The sequence below is a fragment of the Citrus clementina genome, unplaced genomic scaffold (genome assembly GCF_000493195.1).
Source record: "Citrus clementina cultivar Clemenules unplaced genomic scaffold, Citrus_clementina_v1.0 scaffold_3, whole genome shotgun sequence".
Taxonomy (NCBI): domain Eukaryota; kingdom Viridiplantae; phylum Streptophyta; class Magnoliopsida; order Sapindales; family Rutaceae; genus Citrus; species Citrus x clementina.
The window spans coordinates 34206118-34225513 of record NW_006262339.1 but is presented as its reverse complement, the minus strand read 5'-3'; the positions used below and the strand labels follow the sequence as shown (position 1 = coordinate 34225513).

General features: G+C 29.8%; 1 protein-coding gene, 1 long non-coding RNA gene and 1 pseudogene across 3 annotated transcripts; all 3 read right to left on the bottom strand.

The window, feature by feature from the left end:
* Positions 1–811: 811 nt before the first annotated feature.
* On the bottom strand, positions 812–2433 carry LOC18047399. Of its 2 annotated transcripts, XR_002906445.1 has the most exons (4): positions 2349–2433; positions 2105–2226; positions 1350–1942; positions 812–1050 (listed from the first exon to the last, which is right to left on the bottom strand). It is a non-coding gene; the product is annotated as an uncharacterized LOC18047399 (long non-coding RNA). The 2 variants fall into 2 exon arrangements; XR_002906444.1 differs by lacking the exon at positions 812–1050 and having other exon boundaries at positions 1238–1942.
* A 1667-nt stretch (positions 2434–4100) lies between these two features.
* LOC18047398 lies at positions 4101–4442 on the bottom strand (annotated as a pseudogene).
* Positions 4443–9118: 4676 nt separating this feature from the next.
* Positions 9119–12391, bottom strand: LOC18047396 (putative receptor-like protein kinase At4g00960). The gene is made up of 5 exons (XM_006442569.2): positions 12007–12391; positions 11129–11339; positions 10745–10982; positions 10454–10604; positions 9119–9688 (listed from the first exon to the last, which is right to left on the bottom strand). The coding sequence occupies exons 1-5, from the start codon at positions 12310–12312 to the stop codon at positions 9284–9286; spliced, it is 1311 nt and encodes a 436-aa protein (XP_006442632.1). The 5' UTR covers positions 12313–12391; the 3' UTR covers positions 9119–9283.
* Between the last annotated feature and the right edge of the window lie 7005 nt (positions 12392–19396).

Here is a 19396-nt window from a genome sequence, read left to right as displayed (position 1 = left end):
CCCAAAACCCACACCTTCAGGGAGAGCGCTCGTTTAGAATCTTGTATCTGCAAATTTTTTAAGTGAAAATATAGTATATAAGGCAAGGGCGGGCAGGGTGGATTAGAGATAGCCAATGGGCTGAGCCGGCCATCAAAGCGGCCATCAAAGCAAGGTTTATGTGTGTTCGTGCTTGTGCTAGGTTTATGTGTGTTCGTGCTTGTGCTGTACCTTGTCCATTATGTATTTCGCGGCGTGCTAAATTTTTTTTCTTAGGTCCAGTTCGGTACGTGTGCCGTGCTTAAGAAAAAAGTCTAATAAGTGTTTTTTTTAAAAAAATTTTAAGAGTGCATGCCAAGCTATTAGTGTACTTTTTTTAAAATTTATGTGTTTTTTAAGTTTATGTGCTTTTATTCAAATTTAATATAATCAAAAATTCAAAATTCAAATCCATATTTAATAATAATAAATTAATAATAGTAAGAGAATGTAATATTAATTAAGTTTGACCTTATAGTATTAAATTTTTTTTAATATTTAACAACATTAATAATAATAATTTTTTATGAAGGGTTAACATAATTGTTAACTTTGACTTATATAGAGTCATAAATCATAGTTCACAATAATATTAATGCATATTTATAATTTTATTCATTAAAATCATTATATCAATTATTTATTTAATAAATTATAAATATAAATTAATTATAGTATTTTTTTTAAAACCAAGAATTAAATGAATTTAAAAGATTCAATCTCAAATTATTTGTAAAATCATAAAATTTTAAATTTACTTTCATTAAAAAATAAAACGTGCTTATTGCGGCTTTTTTATCATGTCGTACTTAGTCCATCTTCAATCGTGTCGTGCTTTTAAGACTCGCATGCCTAAAATTCTAAACCCGACCCAGCCCACGTGTGTGTCGTGCCGTGCCGGGCCACATGCCCTACCGAAACGTACTCGTGTCATGCTGTGCTGTACGGATACGTCCCGTGCTCCTACCGTGCCATGTGCCATTCAGCCCAATGGTCATCTCTCGGGTGGATTCATTCAACTCTAATATGAAGCTGTAAAACAGTGCCCAAAGGTATGTAGAATCTATTATTATCGTAAACTGCCTCATCAACATAGTCAATAAATACATCATGACCATTATTAGTAGGCTCAAGGTAAATGCAGAGTGAATAAGCGTCGCGATATCTTATCAGACATGTTTTTATAATTGTAACCATGGTAATATGCTCATTGCTCAGTATCAAAATGCGAGCGGTAAGATTAGAAACTAGGTCCTCTAATAAAAAATCCTTTTTCCCAAATCAAGCTGCAGCTAAATTGGCTGACTTAAAATGAAAAATGAAAATGTCACCTTTACATCAAAGCTCAAAATTGATTACTTTGAACTGGAATGTCTGCAAGAAGAGAGTATAGCTATAGAGACTAGAATCGTCATCTCCAAAGAAAAATGAGATGGCACTTCTTAAGTGTATGAAATTAGATATAGAGACTAGTATCGCCATGAATATCTGCACCATCATATACATGCAGTGAGTGCATCAATAATGCAACAACAAACACACTCGGCGAAAATCAGGTACAATTAATTTTTGTTTCAGAAACCATACCAAGAACTGAAAACAAGCTGTTCATCACACCTGCAGTTATTAAGCTGTGATTCTTCATCGCTCACACATGAAGCATTATGGTAAACTTCACTAAACAGTACAGAAAGAAGAAGAGCAGAATTACATTTACCAATGAACAGAATGATATACCGAAGTATGCGGATATCTGTTGTTTCTTGCAGAACCCATATTACACTAAGAAAAATAACAAACCCTGATGATTCAACATTTAGATAGCAATATCTCAGACTGTGCATATAACAAGAAGCCATCATAGAAAGCCGGATTTAGATTGGTTATCAAAACACTTACCTATACAAAGTCCTCAAAGTGTCCACTGTAGAAACAATATGACTCAGATGATAAGAATAAGCAGAGAAATATTTTTGACATATTAGATCTAAACGAGAAGTGAAAGGACAATAAAAAAACAATAAATTGTTATGAATAATTTATTTCAATCTGTGATAACTGAATGATTTCATAAATATCTGCTTACATTTTTAGCAACCAAGAGTACAACTAGCAGAGCAGCCACAAGACATCCTGCAGCAATTCTTGCAGTAAGAAGAGTTGTGGAAGAAAGAATCAGCAGCATCCCCCAGAAAGATGAACCAAGATCTGGAGTACAATAATGGTGAAATAGAAGAATCATATTAATTCTAAAAGCTATTGCTCACAAAGAAACAAATGAAGTTACCTTAAAATTTTAGGCATAAATATCAAACTGGAAAGATCCATACCTTACTAATATGAACATATTGGATGGAAAAAACCAATTACATTCAGACGTTTGAAGAATCCATGTCGGACAAAAGCTAATTGTACCACTAAATAGAAAACTGGTCAAGGGTAAAAGACTCTACATCCAGCTGGCAGGATAAAGCAGTATACGCCACCACGTGTTTGTGTGGTGCCACCTTCATCGGCATGAACCTGGCTCCCTTCCACCTGCATGCTAATGTATATCAGAACCTGATTTGAATTGAAAAAACTCAAAATGTTCTTAAGGATGGAGCCATTCTGTTTACAACTATGTGTATCTGACTGACTCCACAATCATGCTTATAAAAAAAAAAAAAAAAATCATCCTAAATGACTGATCAAGCAACTAGAGGCCAAAAGTGGGTACCAAATACAAGTATTATACAACCCATGTTTACACAGAAAATCTAGGAATGAACAACAGTATCTTTTATCAAATAGAGCAAGTAGTCATAGATCCACAGTGGGGTGGCCCTTTGATTTGTTTCCTAGAATAAAATGAACTATAGATTTTGTTCATTTTCTAGCATAAATTAGTCATTTAATTGATTGCGATTCGTAAGAGTTAAGCATATTAACTCAGTCACTACAAAACAAAAATGAGACCTAGATACATTAATTATGTAGATGGCGCATTTCATCTTTAAGAAAAGAATCTTTAAATTATAGAAGGTTTTCGATCTTACCTTCCCGCATGTAAGTTTACAAGCAATAGCATGGCTGGCCTCGTGAAGAAATACTGTCACAAGCTTGAATGGTTTCAGCAGAATTGTCCTCCATAACTGAAAGGATTAAAGCAAGATTCAACCTTAATTCAAAGACAGCATTGAGAGAACACATTTAATAGTCTCATTTATCAAACCAGTAAATGGTTTCAAATTGGAAACTCAAATAATCCAAATCTGGGCAGTGCCCCACAAAAGCTGCCATCAAAATAAGTGATTGCAAAGAACCAAAATAAGAACATTAGCTGTCATCTTATTTGAACTAGATGGGATTGCTTCATTGATAAAATGCAGTCAAGATTTCGATCCAGGGGGCGAACAGAAATGAAAGTAAAGGACAATACTTGAAAGAGTCAAGACATACGGCGAGTATAACAGCAGCGCAAACAGAGACAGTAACCAGAAACACAAATTGTTCGTGGTTGCAGCACTGCTTCAGCTCCCAGCTTCAGCTCCCAGTTGGGTCTCATATTCATGCTCTGCTTAATGTTTATCAATCAAATGAAATGGAGTGAACCCACAGAAATGGAAAATCCAACGATCGCTGCTGATCTGTCTTCTTTTTTCAGTCCAGTTGGTAGAGTCAAATGGACTCGCTGGCTAGTCGGAGACCAGTAATAAATAGTCCTTTTAAATTAAAAGAGCATTTTTAACAAGGTCAGGACTATTTACACTCCAAAATCTATTTTGAACACTCATTTACTTTCAACACTCAAGTAATAATTTTAAAATATTAATTTTTATTTGGATCACTCTTTCAAATTCCAATATTGTCTCTCTTATCCATTTTTTTAATTAACTTATTACCTCTTTACACCCAATAAAGTATTTATCATCACAAACAAAATATCTAATTTTCTTCCATTTTTATTAACTTTTATTTTCCTCTCATGACAATTTCGAATTGAAAAAAAAAAAAAAAAGCAAGCAACGTAGGCTAAACACAAACTCTGCTAATTTAATAACCCAAGTTCAGGTGAACATGACATGTAGCAAAGTAATGCATCACTTTTTCTTCTTTCCACCTCCAGTGGCCCTCATCCTGCGGAGTACATTAGACATCTCCCCATACTTCATCTTTGCCCTCTCATGACTAGTCATGAGTGCAGAGCTTTCTTTTTGCAAGCTTCAGTGCCCTCTTATCCTTGCCGACTTTAAGAAGCGCATTGATCCTTTTCTCATAGGGTGCAAAGCCAGCAACTTCCCTAATCACATTCCTCTCAAAGTGGACCCTTTTGCTTGTTTTCCCTTTGCGATCTACTGGGCGCGGCAGCAGTTCCTTCTTGGTCACAATATGACCTTGCTTAATCCAACAAATAGAATACTATTTAGTTGTTTAGGAGCCATTACCTCCAATGAAACAGAGATATTGTGGAGATCTTGTCTCAACTTTTCATTGTTGGTGTGGATTATAGTAGGTAAAATATGACTATTTATTGGATAAAAATTTATCAAATTGTGTTTTATTATATTGTCCTTAATAGTAAATTATATTAAGGTTAAATTAGTAATATAAAAAATTATTAAAATGTGAGTTTTCAAAATAATTTTTAGAATGCAAATAGTCCCATCCTTTTAACAATTAAGAATTAACGCTTGGTAAAAAAGAGATCTATTTAAGCCAGTGCAAAAGTAATACTTCAGGACAGAAATCAAACTTGTTTGAAAACATTATACACGATATTATTACTCACCTACTCAATGAGAGGACTCACATATGTTGCAACGGTTTAACATACCCCTACTTTTGTCTTTTTGGAGTTTGGATACACCACACCACCTTATATTTTTTGTAAAATTAAACAGGTATTGAAAGTTACAAATTTTTACATATAAGAAAGATAAGTGCAAAATAGCATTTGAAAAGAATTGTAATTGTTGTTATTATTATCATTAATAATAATATCATTATTATTATATAATATTATTGCTTTTAAATTTTATTATTTTTATTTATTTTAATTATCATTATTTATTATTATTACTATCATTAATGTCATTAATAATAATAATAATTATTAAAATTTATTACTTTTATTATTTTAATTGTTATCATACTGTAATTAAATCATTATTATTAATATTAATATTGTTATTATTAATATTATTGTTATTATTAAAATAAATTTAACTATATTATTTTAATTATTATCATTATTAATATTATTATTGTCGTTAATTTCATTGTTGTTGTTGTTGTTGTTGTCATTATTATTATTATTATTAAATTTAATTAATTTTTTGTCTTTTTATTATTATTATTATATACAAATAATATTTGGGACATAATTGACAAAGGGCATTTTAGTCTATTCTGATTCTAAAATAAAGGGAATGCTATTCATTGTAATTCTAATTCCTACAATTCAACTAAAACAACTTATTCTTATTCAAATTTCTTATTACGATTCCAGTTCATTTCCATTTATTTTTAGTAAACGCACCATTAGAGTGTGTTTGGAACATAGTATTGTCTAGTATTATAATGTTGTTCACATTAATTTATTGCTTACCTATGTTTGGACATTTTGAAAGCTAGATTATAGTCCATCATATAATTCACTACAATGCGCCAACTTTTTCCTTAACTGAAACACTAAATATATTTAAATTTTTATTTTTATTATAATAATTATAAAAAAATAAATAATATTATTTTATTATATCATATTATATTTATATATTAATAATTAATATAAAAATAATAATTAAATATAATTAATAATAAATTTATATAATGAGAGTAGATCTAGAAATGATAGCAATAATTGAAGAATTATGAAATATTTAAGAATTTGTGGAATAAATCAAAAGATTTATCTTTCTAAAGTTAGAGAGCAAACATAGATTTTATTTTATATTTAAGCGATTGTGGCTCTCATAAACAAATACTGAAACATGCATTGTAATTGCCTAATATCAATAATAAAGGTTCTCACAAACTTTCCTACTTCATTTTTATTTATGTCATTTAACAACTTAGCCAATAAATAAAATAATAATAATTATATTTTTTCCTGACATTTTAGGAAACATGAGGGATTGAAATGATAATAGCCTAAGTCCATCCCCCTTGCAGCAACATAGGCGAACCCTGAAATGACATAACAAATACTGAAAAATGAATTTTCCTTACAATAAATTACAAGAACATTCATGCATACTTTTTTTTTTTGACTTATCTTATCAAAAAAAAAAGTATGCATGAATGTTCTTGTAATTTATTGTAAGGAAAATTCATTTTTCGTGTCCTTTTCCCATCTTCTCTTTATGGGCTCCAAAAACTTTAAAAAAATGATAAAAAATGGAGCACATGCTGCATGAATAAAAAATGGCCTGCATTTAAAATAATGATTAAAGTGAGAGATAAAAGTTGAGTAAGGAGACAAAAGAAAATCTGCATTCCCATAGCCCTCGGTTCTCGATCTCTGCATTTGTTGGATTTCAATAGAACCAAAAACCAAAAAAAACAAAAAAACAAAAAAACAAAAAAAAGCGGCCATAAGGAAGAAGGGGGATAACTCAAATCTGGATTTGTTCGATTGCAAAAAAAAAAAAGTGAAACAAAACCACCGGCCTGCTATTTGAAAGCCAAGAGATCTGCATATAGAGGCAGCTTCGCCAGTTGATAAAACTGTTGCTAATTAATTGGTAAGTTTGTCTCTCCCATTATATTCAAATAAAATTTGTTTTTGGCTGTGTTCTATATATTTAAATTGTTAGAATTTTTTTAATTTAAATTGTTAGAAAGTGATGGATTAAATTTATAAAAATTTTTGGATGTATTTTATATATTTAAATTGTTGTTATATTTCTTTTTTACTTTAAATTGAGAGAGGTGTTCGCATATCAAAATTTACAGATTGGACATTAATTCATATTCGATCCATAATTTTGTGGATTATTAATTTTTAATCCAATCCAATCAATTCGTCTGGGGATCAAATGCAGATTTGACCAAATTCATATCCAATCCACCATTTTACAGATTGGTTTGCAGGCTAAAATTTTTTAATTCTATTATATCCACGAACTAACTAAATAAAAAAAATTAATATAAAAATAATTTTTCTTCCGATCAAATTCAAGATTAAATAATATTTAAATAAATTAATTGCTTAAATAAAGATAGAAAATACATTCAAATTTTTAAAATATAATACACAAAAAAATTTATTTGTTTAGACCAGTACGTGAAAATTAACTGCTTAGGAAACTACATTTTTTCATTAATTATTTTTATTTTATATTATTATCGGATAAGATATAATATAATAAAATGTAATTATATTCTAACTTATTTATTTATTAGTAAATACTAATGCCACATTTACAAGTTTAATTTTTTATTAAATTTTTTTTATGGATTCGCAGATTTTTGCAAATTTACAGAAGTAAATCCATATCAAATCTACCGACTGTGATTTTTTAATTTTTAATCCAATCCAATCTATCAATTTACAGATTGAATTTCTACAGATTAGATGGATTGAGTAGATCGGATTGGATTCTGAACACCCTTATGAATTGATAGATTAAATTTCTGAATACCATTTCTATGTAGTTCTCTTGTCCTTTTGACTATTATTGAAAATAGTATTTAAGTTATTAATTAACTAGACAACACTGAGTTTCCCAATTTTTTGTCACTTATTAAATCATTACTCCTCAAATTAATATATGCATTAGGTAAATTTAATTTAAAAAATTTACGAGAATGCCCTAAAATAGTTCCATTATCACAAACACAAATTCCCTCTCTATTCTCTAAACTCTCTCTATCACAATTCACAAATACCTAAAATATTTTAGGACCAAAATTCCCTTAATTCTAAAACACACAAAGCACAACTCTTTCTTCTTTCACACCCAAAATCTAAGTATTGCTTCTCTCTTTCTCATCTTCTTTATAATATTCATTTCCGATTGCAGGAGCAAAACTTGAACTTTTCTCTTGAAACAGCGAAATCCTTAAGATATTTAAACCCATATTTCGTTTTCTTCCACATTTCCAACTTCATTTGGACATAGTTCCAGGTTTGTTTTATTAATTTGTATTGTTAATTTCTTTTGTTAAATTTAGTCTATTTTTCGTTTACTAATCATTTTCATATTGCCAATATTGCATCGGTCTTAATGGCTTCAATGATAGTTCAAATGTGTTTTGATGGATCATGGGAGACTTTAGAGAATGGTTGCGTGGAATATAAGAATGGAAAAAATACAGCGTTTTTTGTTAAGAAAGATTCAACTTTCCATGAATTCACTGCGAGGGTGTTTGAGGTGCTTGAGATAGATTCCAATGATTATGACATTGAGGTTAAGACAGTGTTGAAATCGAATTGTCCTACACAACCTACAACTTCATTGCCTATCGACATACTGAATGATGTAATGGTGAGAGTTATCAAATACATGAATTCTGATCCTCTAAAGTATGGGTTCACTCCTATTTTTGTTACTACAACTCCTATAATTAGGTCATCTGTGCGTAGTCCCTCTATCCGTGGGCCCATGGCCTACGTCTGCGAGTGCTAAGAGATGAATGAATCCGATGCCGCAGTCTTTAAATATTTCATTGTTAATTGTACTGTTTTAAAGTTATGTACTTTGTACTTGTATTATTGTGTAATATGTAATGCAAATTTAGTGAGGTGTTAATTATTATTATTTTATTGCTAATATGAAAAACCTTAAAAACTGTTAAAGTGTTGCAAAAAGGGCAGATAATATCATCGTTATTAAGGCCGACCATCGCCCATTATGGGAGCTTTGGTGTTCAATTACCAAGAAATAACTAATAAATGATTTAAAATAAAATTCTCGAGTATTATGAACAGCCCACTCATGCTGCAACCATTGTGAATGAGTTATGGCCTAGAATATGGCAATTGATTTAAACATCCGAAAGGCCGTAAGGACTATGCAATCATTATTCCTCTAATTATGTAATAATTTTTTTTTTTTAACAGAACATAAATTGAGCATGCGGATCACTTATCGCTGAAGTAAATAACAATTGATTCAATTAGAACTGTCGTTATGTCTTAATTTTATGTCCACTACACCCCTCTATGGCACAAAGAAACCTAAATCAATAAAATCATAAAACAAATAGAAAGAATTTCTTCATTTTATGCTGTACATTAGATAAATATACACTAATTACCCACAAAAATAAATGGAAGTCATCTACCTTCATCAAGAGAAGAATATGAGATTGAGTTTCTAGAATATTCCTCAACAAAACTGTTGCCTCCAGAAATTTTGGTAACACCTGTGTTGGTACTACTACTGGCATTAGTATTAGTATTGGTGGTATTAGTATTGGTGGTATTAGTGAAAGCAGAAATCGTGGTAGTCGTCCAACGTCCTCCACGACCTTGAATTCCTGGCTTACCTGGCTTGGGCAAAGTAAATGAGTCGCCTGAAAGCATGAGATGAACTGAGTTCATGTCAGGCCTTTCTGCAACGCTTTGTTGACAACACAATAAGCCGAGCTGAATGCACATTGCTGCCTCGTCACGATTGCACTTGGCAAGGCTCGGATCCACTAATTCCAATGCCTTCTCACCTTGAAAGAGAGTCCATGTCTGTAATATGAGCACCAAAAAGAAGTTAAGCATGCTGACTAGTTTGCTTGCTCTCCCTTGTACAAAATTAGGAACAAACAGTATAAGTAGCTCACAGTTACTTGCCCCAACAATCCATGTCGTTAACTATAGTTGTTATTAAAGAGTGTACTAGACTACTATAAAAACCGTAGAATTAAGAATTTACCATACTTCTTTGTCCTCTAAAACTTGCGTGCAAGAAGTTGATCTTATGAACTTAGCACTTTCTATCCAATGTTTTCATCCACACATCCACACAATCAAATCAGCTGAGAGCAGCAAATTCTCAATACAAATGAGGTTAGAAGATTAGAAGAAAACTAGTGAAATATAATTTTACAGTTGAATCCAGGCTAAGGTTTCAGTAAATATTATCTGCTTATAGCATGGGAGAAAGATGAGTTGATGACAGCTTGAATGGATAGCTAAAGCACACCAAGCACAGGACAAATTCACAAAAACTCCGTGGCCTCCATAAGTTGTCATCATGGATCAGAGGACTATACATGTATTCATTTAATTTGCTCTGAAATTGTGAAACAAATTGAAAATTCCTAAGTGTCCCCTTTTTCATATTTCCAGATTATGATGATTTAGGCAGTCATCAGGCTTAGATCATTAAACAAAAGCATCAATAATAACATTGCCTTTTGGCTTGCACATTCCACATTCACAAATTCAAAGTTCATATTAAGCGTTATTTTGGGGAATAACCGTATTTGAATTCTTTGGGAATTAACTTACATAGCTCAGAAGGTCTGCTTTTTCTTTGCCAAGACGTCCATCATGGTTCTTTCTTCCACTTACAATTTCTAAGACCAGAACTCCATAGCTGAAAACATCTGTCTTCACTGACAAATATCCATGCAATGCATATTCGGGGGCCATGTAACCACTGCATTGAGCAAATCCTTTTATCAATCGCACTTCTCAAAGAAACAAATCAACCAAGGATCATTTAGAATATCGCTTGATTAACAAGACATTAAGGATTGTTTTATGAGAAAAGATCAAATTAGTGAAGAAACCACTCACTGTGTACCAGAAATCCTGAATGTATTAACATGGGTGTCTTCCCCAGGAAATAGTCTCGCCAGGCCAAAATCAGATATCTTTGGATTCAGTTGCTCATCCAGCAAAATATTACTAGCTTTAATGTCTCTGTGAATGATCCTTGCAGGAGCCTCCTCATGAAGGTAAAGAAGACCTCTCGCCACGCCCATAACTATTCTGTATCGTGTTGTCCAATCCAGCGAAGAAGACTTGGTTTTATCTGTAAAATTAAACCTTTCAAATAAATTAGTCCTACTCTCACCAAACAATCTAACCAAAATTTGAAAACCTAATCAGTTAATAAATAAATACAAGTCCTAAGTCTTGCCCTACGATGTGAAGAGATTCATTTCATCTCTCTCTTACCAAAGATAAAGTAATCAAGACTCTTGTTTGGCAGATACTCGTAGACAAGCATCTTCTCAGGTCCTTCTGCACAACAACCGAACAATGTGACCAAGTTCTTGTGCTGAATTTTCAACAACAGCTTCACCTCATTGGTAAACTCTCTCAATCCCTGCCTTGAGTCTACGGAAAGCTTCTTCACAGCTATTTCTTGACCATTTGGCATCAACCCCTGTAACAAAAATAAATAAATAAATAAATTAGATTACTAGTTTTTACTAATTTAACAAACTAATCTCAGTTTGGTATTGAGATTGTGGAAAAAAAAGAAACTGCAATTATAAAATAAAAATTGATGGTATATAGTAAATATAACTTTTAAATAATAATTTTGATAAAAATATTAGAAACATCAGTTTTTAACCAAACAAGTGTGAGATCAAATTAACATACCAATCTATAATTGCTGGAGTAACGTTTACCAAACATTTTAAATCTACAATTGCTGGTGTAATGTTTACCAAACACTTTAATAATCTAGCATAAAACCACAGTTGTCCAACCGCAATACCAAACAGGGCCTAAAAGGCAAAGAAATTTGTATAATATTCAAACACTACAAGCCTGTTGGATTTGCTTAATTACTGTAATTTGGGCTTTAACACAATCTTATTTGTCTTACATAGTTTTAGATTTTTATCAAACTGTCATTAAAATATAATATATATAAGAAATCATAAATAAATAAGTAAATAAATAACATAATTATATTATATAAGAAATCATAAATAAATGAGTAAATAAATAACATAATTATAATCATTAATTTAACATTAAACTAACCAAAAAGTTAATAAAATTAATTTTTTTTTAAAGAAGAAATTGCGGTATAAGCGTACCCTGTAAACGGGACCAAACCCGCCGTGGCCGAGCTGATTCAAGTCGGAGAAAAAGTTGGTGGCGACTTGGAGAGTGCGGAGGTCGAAGAAGAGGTTCCAGGAGTCGGCGCCGGAGCCATCTGCATCTTCAGCTGCTTCGCCGGCGGCTCTTCCGCCTCTGAGGCTCGTCTTCAAGCAGGAAAAAAGATTGGAAATAAAGTGCTTCAAGTTCATTTCATCGACTGACAGATTATGATTATGATGATGTTGGTGATTTTGATCATCCAAAATTGGATGGCGGAGAATGTGAGAGAGGTGACGCAGCATGAAGAGTTGTTTATTGAAGAAGAAAACGTACAATTGGCATTTGACAAGGGGTGTTGAAGGTGGTTCATTTGACTTTCATTTTGAGTCAGTCAACGGACCAGTCTTGTACTTTACCCAGCTGGATTTTGATGTATTATTTTTTTATTCATTTTTTAAAATAATTATAATATTTTAAGTTTAACATGAAAACCATTGACCTTTTAAAATAAAATAATTAATAGTGCCCACAAATTTACATTCTCCAACTGGAAATCGGAGTTGCGGAATCGGAATAAAAAACTTAAGGTAAATGCTATGTTACAATTAATGTAACATACACACTCAATAACAACCACACAAATTATGTGGGCCCATCATTTGTGTGGTTATTGTTGAGTGTGTATGTTACATTAATTGTAACATAGGGGCTCCCAAAACTTAATTACTTATTTAATTGAAATTTGGGAATAGGAATGAGATGTACGGGTCACGTACAAAATGAGGAGTGATTACCAAATTTGTGATTTTAGTGGGGGAGAGGTTAGGAATGCGAACCCTATTCTCCCAAAGACAAAACTATCCCCATTATTTTTTCTATTTTCCCAAAATACTCTCTTTGCAATTAAAAAATATAAATTAAAAAAAAAGAAAAAAACAAAATCCCTAACCATTGACTAATAAATTAAAAAAAAAAGAAAAAACAAAATCCCTAACCATTGACTAACCCATTGCATCGCCGCTGTCATAGTCAGTCTCTCCGTGACTCCGTCGTCGTCAAAGAACAAATTGATAATGATGATGATGATTTTTTATGACAATTTTGAGGATCAGGCTACGGTGCAACTGTGGCACTGTGCCACAGTTGCATCCAGCCGTTGGATGCACTTGGATTAATGGGGTCTACTGGTATCCAACGGCTAGATGCAACTGTGGTACGGTACCACAGTTGCACCACAGGTTTCTCCCAATTTTGATGATGATTGATGATGATTATTATTAGGAAAATGCTACATACCCCGAGTCAGATCCCGGGTCAAACCCCGAAACAGCAGCATAGGCCATCGTTTCGTCTATTATTTTTTTTTGTTTTGATTATTTTTGAAACGACACCGTTTTTGCTTTTATTCTTTTTACTTTGTTTTGATTTCTTCTTTCTCTTCATTTAACTTAACTCAGCTTCTTTCTCTTTGTTTAACTTAACCTAGCTACACACCTCTTGCTTCTTCCTCTTCTTTCTCTTCTCTTCGTTCTCTTCATCACACTGTTTCTACTTTTAATTTTTTTTCTTTGTTCTGATTTGCTGGGAACGAAGAGAAGAGAAACAATAAATATACCTGAATTGAAAAATGGTGCCCCTGGTTTCTTCAGTTTGAAGCATAGTGTAGATTGATGTGTATAAATTATTAAACTTATGCATGCTTCTGGGTTGTGTTTATATGAATCATATCTTGCATCATGATTATTTCATTGCCATTAATTTCTTCCTTTGAACTTGGAGATTGTCCTCGAAAATTTGTGCTCATATGTTTTTATGTCTTGATCCATTTCAACAACAAAGAGACTCTGCAACTATATATGTTGCTGTGTAGGAAAGTATCAAGTTGCGTGTTTGACCTGAGAATATGAAAATTTCCTTATTAGTGCAAAATATGTCCTTTAACTTGAATAAAATACCACCATCCTGACCAAATGAGACTAGATTAATGAATAATAGACTAGGGATTGCGAATGGCTGCCAAATCTTAATTAAGTTCCCAAGGGTTGTGACTTTGGGTAGACTAGAATCTGATGTTGAGGAGAAAATTTGGAGCTTCCATAAGAAAAGTGTTGGGAAATAGGACATTGAGTCAGTCTCAGACAACAGCAAGCCTGCTTTATGCGAGAGAGAGACGGGGAGCATTAGAAAATGGGTTTGGAGTTGGATACAACAATGGGGACTGGCTAAGCTTAAGACGAGGAGTGAGGAGACTATGCAGGCATCCTGTATTTCAGTTTGATGAAGGAAAATGGAACGAGGCAAACGAAGGGGCAGCTGGGTTCTGAAGGATTTGCAGTTGGATTTACAAACGAACGTGGTTGTCAGTCGATGAAGAGAATGAAGAGAAGAGAACGAAGCAATGGGTCTATAGTTGGGTTAAATGAAGAGAAGGAAGAAATCAAAACAAAGAAAAAAAAATAGAAGCATAACGGTGTTGTTTCAAAACGAATCAAAACAAAAAAAGAGCCGAAAACGACGACCTATGCTGCCGTTTCGGGGTTTGACTCGGGGCAAATAGTAGAACTCTTATTATTATTATTAGGGTCCAACTATCTTGCAACAGTTGTATGGTAACACTAATTTTTATTTTTTTGTAATGTCAAATTTCATTTAACCCATTACTTTTTTTTATTTACAGTTTATTTATAATGTTATGTGTTTTGGCAGGTGACTTCTTAAAATGTGATTTAATTTAATTTACTTTTTTATTTATAATTTATTTATTAGTTTATGTGTTTTAGCTGGTGATATGCTAAAATAAAATTTTATTTTATTTAATATTATTTAACTTTCTAAAAGAATAAATATAACAATAAGCCTATGACTAGATAATATTAAATAATATTTTTAACAAAATAAAAATATTAAAATTTTATTCTTTTAAATAAAATAAATAATATTAAAAAATAATATTTATTTTTTAGAACTCACAATTTCTTATTCTATTTTATTTAATATTATTTAATTTTGAAAAATAAATATAATAATAAGCTATGACTAAATAATATTAAATAAAATAAAATAAAAATTATTAAAAATAATATTACTTTTTTGAGACTCATTACTGGCTATTTCATTTTATTTAACATTATTTAGTTTCATGAAAGAATAAATATTATAATAAGCCTATGGCTATATAACGTTAAATAAAATCAAATAAATAATATTAAAAAATATTTATTTTTAATAAAATAAATAATATTAAAAATTTATCCTTTTGAATAAAATAAATAATATTAATTGAAAATGATTTTTTTTAAGACTCACAACTGATTATTTAATTTATTTAATATTAGTTAGTTTTTTAAAGAATAAATATAATAATAAGTCTATAACTAAATAAAATTAAATAAAACAAAAATAAATAACATAAATAATATTAAATAAAAATAATAATTAATATTAAAAATTATATTTTTTTAATGCTCACTACTGATTATTTTATTTTATTAATTTTTTTAGTTTTTTGAAAAATTAAATACAACAATAAGTCTGTAACTAAATAATATTAAATGAAATGAGAATAAATAATTTTTTCTAATAAATAAATGATATTAAAAATTAATTTTTAAATAAAATATATAATATTAAAATAAAATTTATGTTTTAAGACTTAAGTGGCGTTTGTTTTTTAACTTAATGACTTAAAGTGACTTAACTTAATTAATTAAGTTAATTAGAGGTGTTTGTTTTTATAACTTAATGAGAATTTTTAGATAATTTTGACTTAATAAAATAAGCTAATTTTTTTACTTTTTACTTAATGGAGAAATTTGAATTAAGTCAATTGCTTGCTAATGTCAAAAATATCCCTATTTTATAATTTATTTTTCATGTCTATCCCAAAACTCACCCATAGATGTTTACCCCACATAAAAATATCCCTGTTTTTTCTTTCTTATATTATATACGATAAAATTTGAAATTTATGGTATTTTATATATTAAAATTCTAAAATAATTATGTATTCACTTGAGTATAGTTTTACTTATAAATGTTAAAATATTGTGGTATTTAATATATTATTTATTTGACATTCAAATTTAATAAGGATACAAATGTAAAAGTACATATTTTCAGCTTTTTAAGTTGAAAAAAACAAACAACTTAATACTTATTTTTCGAGATTCAGACAAAAAATAAACATATTATTCAGATTCAGACATTCAAATTTATTCAGAATTCAGACTAATTCAGGTCTTTCAGATTTCAGACAAAAAAACAAACGCCACCTTACTCTACTAATTAAACAACATAAAATTTTAAATAATTTGGACTTATGTGTTAAAAATTTTAATTTTTTAGCATTTTTGTGTTTTTTATAAATATCAGGGAGTATAATACTAATATTCAAATAAACGAATCTCTATCCTTGAATCTATCTTTTCATTGAATCCAATAGTCAAAGGTTGAAACCACAAGAAAATAAAATCAGGCGATACCTTGCAATTGTTGCAAGGTAGTTGAGTTCTTATTATTGATGATGTAATTATGACGAAGATGGAATTGAATTAAGATGTTGATGAAGAAGAAGAAACGAAATTGATAGGAGGAAGAAAAAGATGAAACAGAAGAGAGAATAATAATAAAATCAAAGAGAAAAATAATAATAATGCTTATTATTATTATTAACAGCAATAATCATAATCACATAATGATAATTTTCTTAATAATAATAATCATATTATATAATAAATAATAAAATAATAATAAAAATAAACTAAGGGTATTTTTATAATTTAAAACAATTCATTATGATTTTAAGATAAAGTAGAGAGATGAGAGATCAGTGACAATATAATTTACTCTGATATGATTCCTACAACTAAAATAAATAATTTATTCTAATTTTTATTTCTTATTTTAATTATTGATTAATAAATACATGTATATTGCTTCCTATTTTTGTAGTTTATATATATATATATATATATATATATATATATATAATTCATTATCGTTAAATTACCCATTAGTAGATCCAGTGAAGGGCAGTTAATGTGTGCAGCTTTTATTAAAAAATCGCTGTTTAATAATACCCACAGCTCCCTCAATAAAAATTGGACACATCGATGGACCGTAAACCTAATCAAAACTTCTCTATTAGTAATAAATCTATCTTTTTGATTGATCCGTATCAAGAATTTTCTCAAAGAGGCGCAAAGTCTCATAAAAAGCCAAGAAACCGAACAGTCCTAGTTGTGCCTTATGTTGTGGTATTTAATTGAGTTAATTAAGAGATTTGAAAAGTTGTGTTTCATATTAAATAATATAGTTTGTATAGTACGCTTCCCATGAATCGCGACAGAAGTTTCACCTCGAGCTATGACCATTCAAATTCGATGATATTATATGACAACCGTTGATCGGTATTAACGTTGTTTAAGCAATTTTAATACGAAACTCCGAGTACAAAACCTGAATTAATTTTGGTTGACATTTTAGGTCGTAGGTTTTGAATTTCGATTCTCCCACTAACCTAAACAATAAATAGATTATGACTTTTTTTTATGGCCAAAAATCCCTCCAGTCGACTTAATTATTCATGGCCATACGTCCTGTAAGGCTTTGAACATATATTTCTTGTAGGCTTTTCATAAGTCTTGAACTTAATTTCGGAAACGAACAGCTTCTCAACTCATCACTACGTAATTATACGACTTGGTCCATGCAATGCGGGCTTTAGAGTGTTTGTGCGGGCGAAATTTTTTTTCATGAGGTCTCTATTTGTTTTATAATTTCAATATTTAAAGAAATAAAAAAAAGTCAAAATTTATTTCATTTTTAATTCTTGAATTTTAAAAATAAAATCTAAAAAAAGGTTAAGAAGATTTTTTTATTCCATTAAAACTATTACAAAATAAACAATCAAATAAATAAGAATAATATCAATTTCAAATAGGATATTTAGAATGATACGATATAAAAAGTTGAGATGATGAATTAATGATCAGATAATAGAAATGAACTTTGTATTTCTATAAACTGATTTTTTTTAAATGAACCAATAAATATAATAATTTTCTTTGTAGAGAAGAGAGGAAGAAATTTTTTCATCTACTGATTTCTGAGATTACAAAGTTTTTAATAGAAATTAAAAGAAATACTAAAAGTCAAATATTCTAACATTAAATAATTAATTTTTTTGAGGAAATTGAAAAGATAACTAATTTAATTTTTTTTGGAAAGACTAATAATGAATGAATTAATGATTAAATAATATTATTAGTTATACCTATTTAACATTAATGTAATCAAATATAGTTTTTTCATAAAAAGATAATTCTTAATTGTAGGATAATTAATAATTAGAGAGATATTAATAAGTTTTTTGATTTCTTAAAATATGTAATTATAAAAAATAAAAATTATTAAAAAAATTCAAAAAAATGAGACCTTTACAGAATATAAAATCTTAAACAATCATCTTATTCACCTATTATTAAAGTCACCCGGAGTCTATGCTTATTGTACCATGAAATATCTATCTTGATATGAGAAATCAAATTTGTAAAATATTTAAGCTCTTTAAATTAGGCTTTGTAAAGTCGTATGGGAGTGGGAAAGTGTGCATCCGTGTACTAATTTACTAGGTCCTCGTCGGTTTGTGGCTTCTTTTTTTTTAACATGTTTGTCGTTTCTTTATGTTAATAAAAATAACATTTCGTTTTCAAAAATACAAAAACGCGTAAAAAACATCTTTGATTGTGTTACTGATTGTTTTATGATCTGTGGCGTTCGTGTATTGACCGTTCAGAAAGAAAACAGTAAAGCATGGTCAAACGGGGACCGGGGGCCCACTAAACCTTGTCGTACTTAGAGATGAAAAATGGGCGATGAACGGAACAGCACTAATATTGACCGTCTAAAAAGTTTTAAATTAGTCAATGGACCATTAACCGAGTGGTGAATCTTTACTTTTACACTTCAGAATGATTGGAATCATAAGAGTTCTCATAAACTCAAAATTTTTTTAATTAAATATTATTTATAATTGTTAGTATTTTTTTTTATGAAATACGAATAGTGTAGAAATATCTCTCGTCTATGAAGATTATTTAACTAAGAATTTATTTGTAAGTTTTAGTTCCTTGTGAAATACGAATAAAACAGAGACATTACTCGTCTGTAAGGATTATTTGACTGTATATGTACTTTATAAATTTAATATAATAATATAAGTCTCAGTTATATATATCTGATTATAAATATCAGCGTAGTATCTGCTATAATAATATATGTAAATACTAATTTGATGTGTAATCAGTATTAAAAAAATTTTTAAATTAATATATGCATGTATGACATATATAATTAAATTTAATATAATTTTTTAAATAAATATAT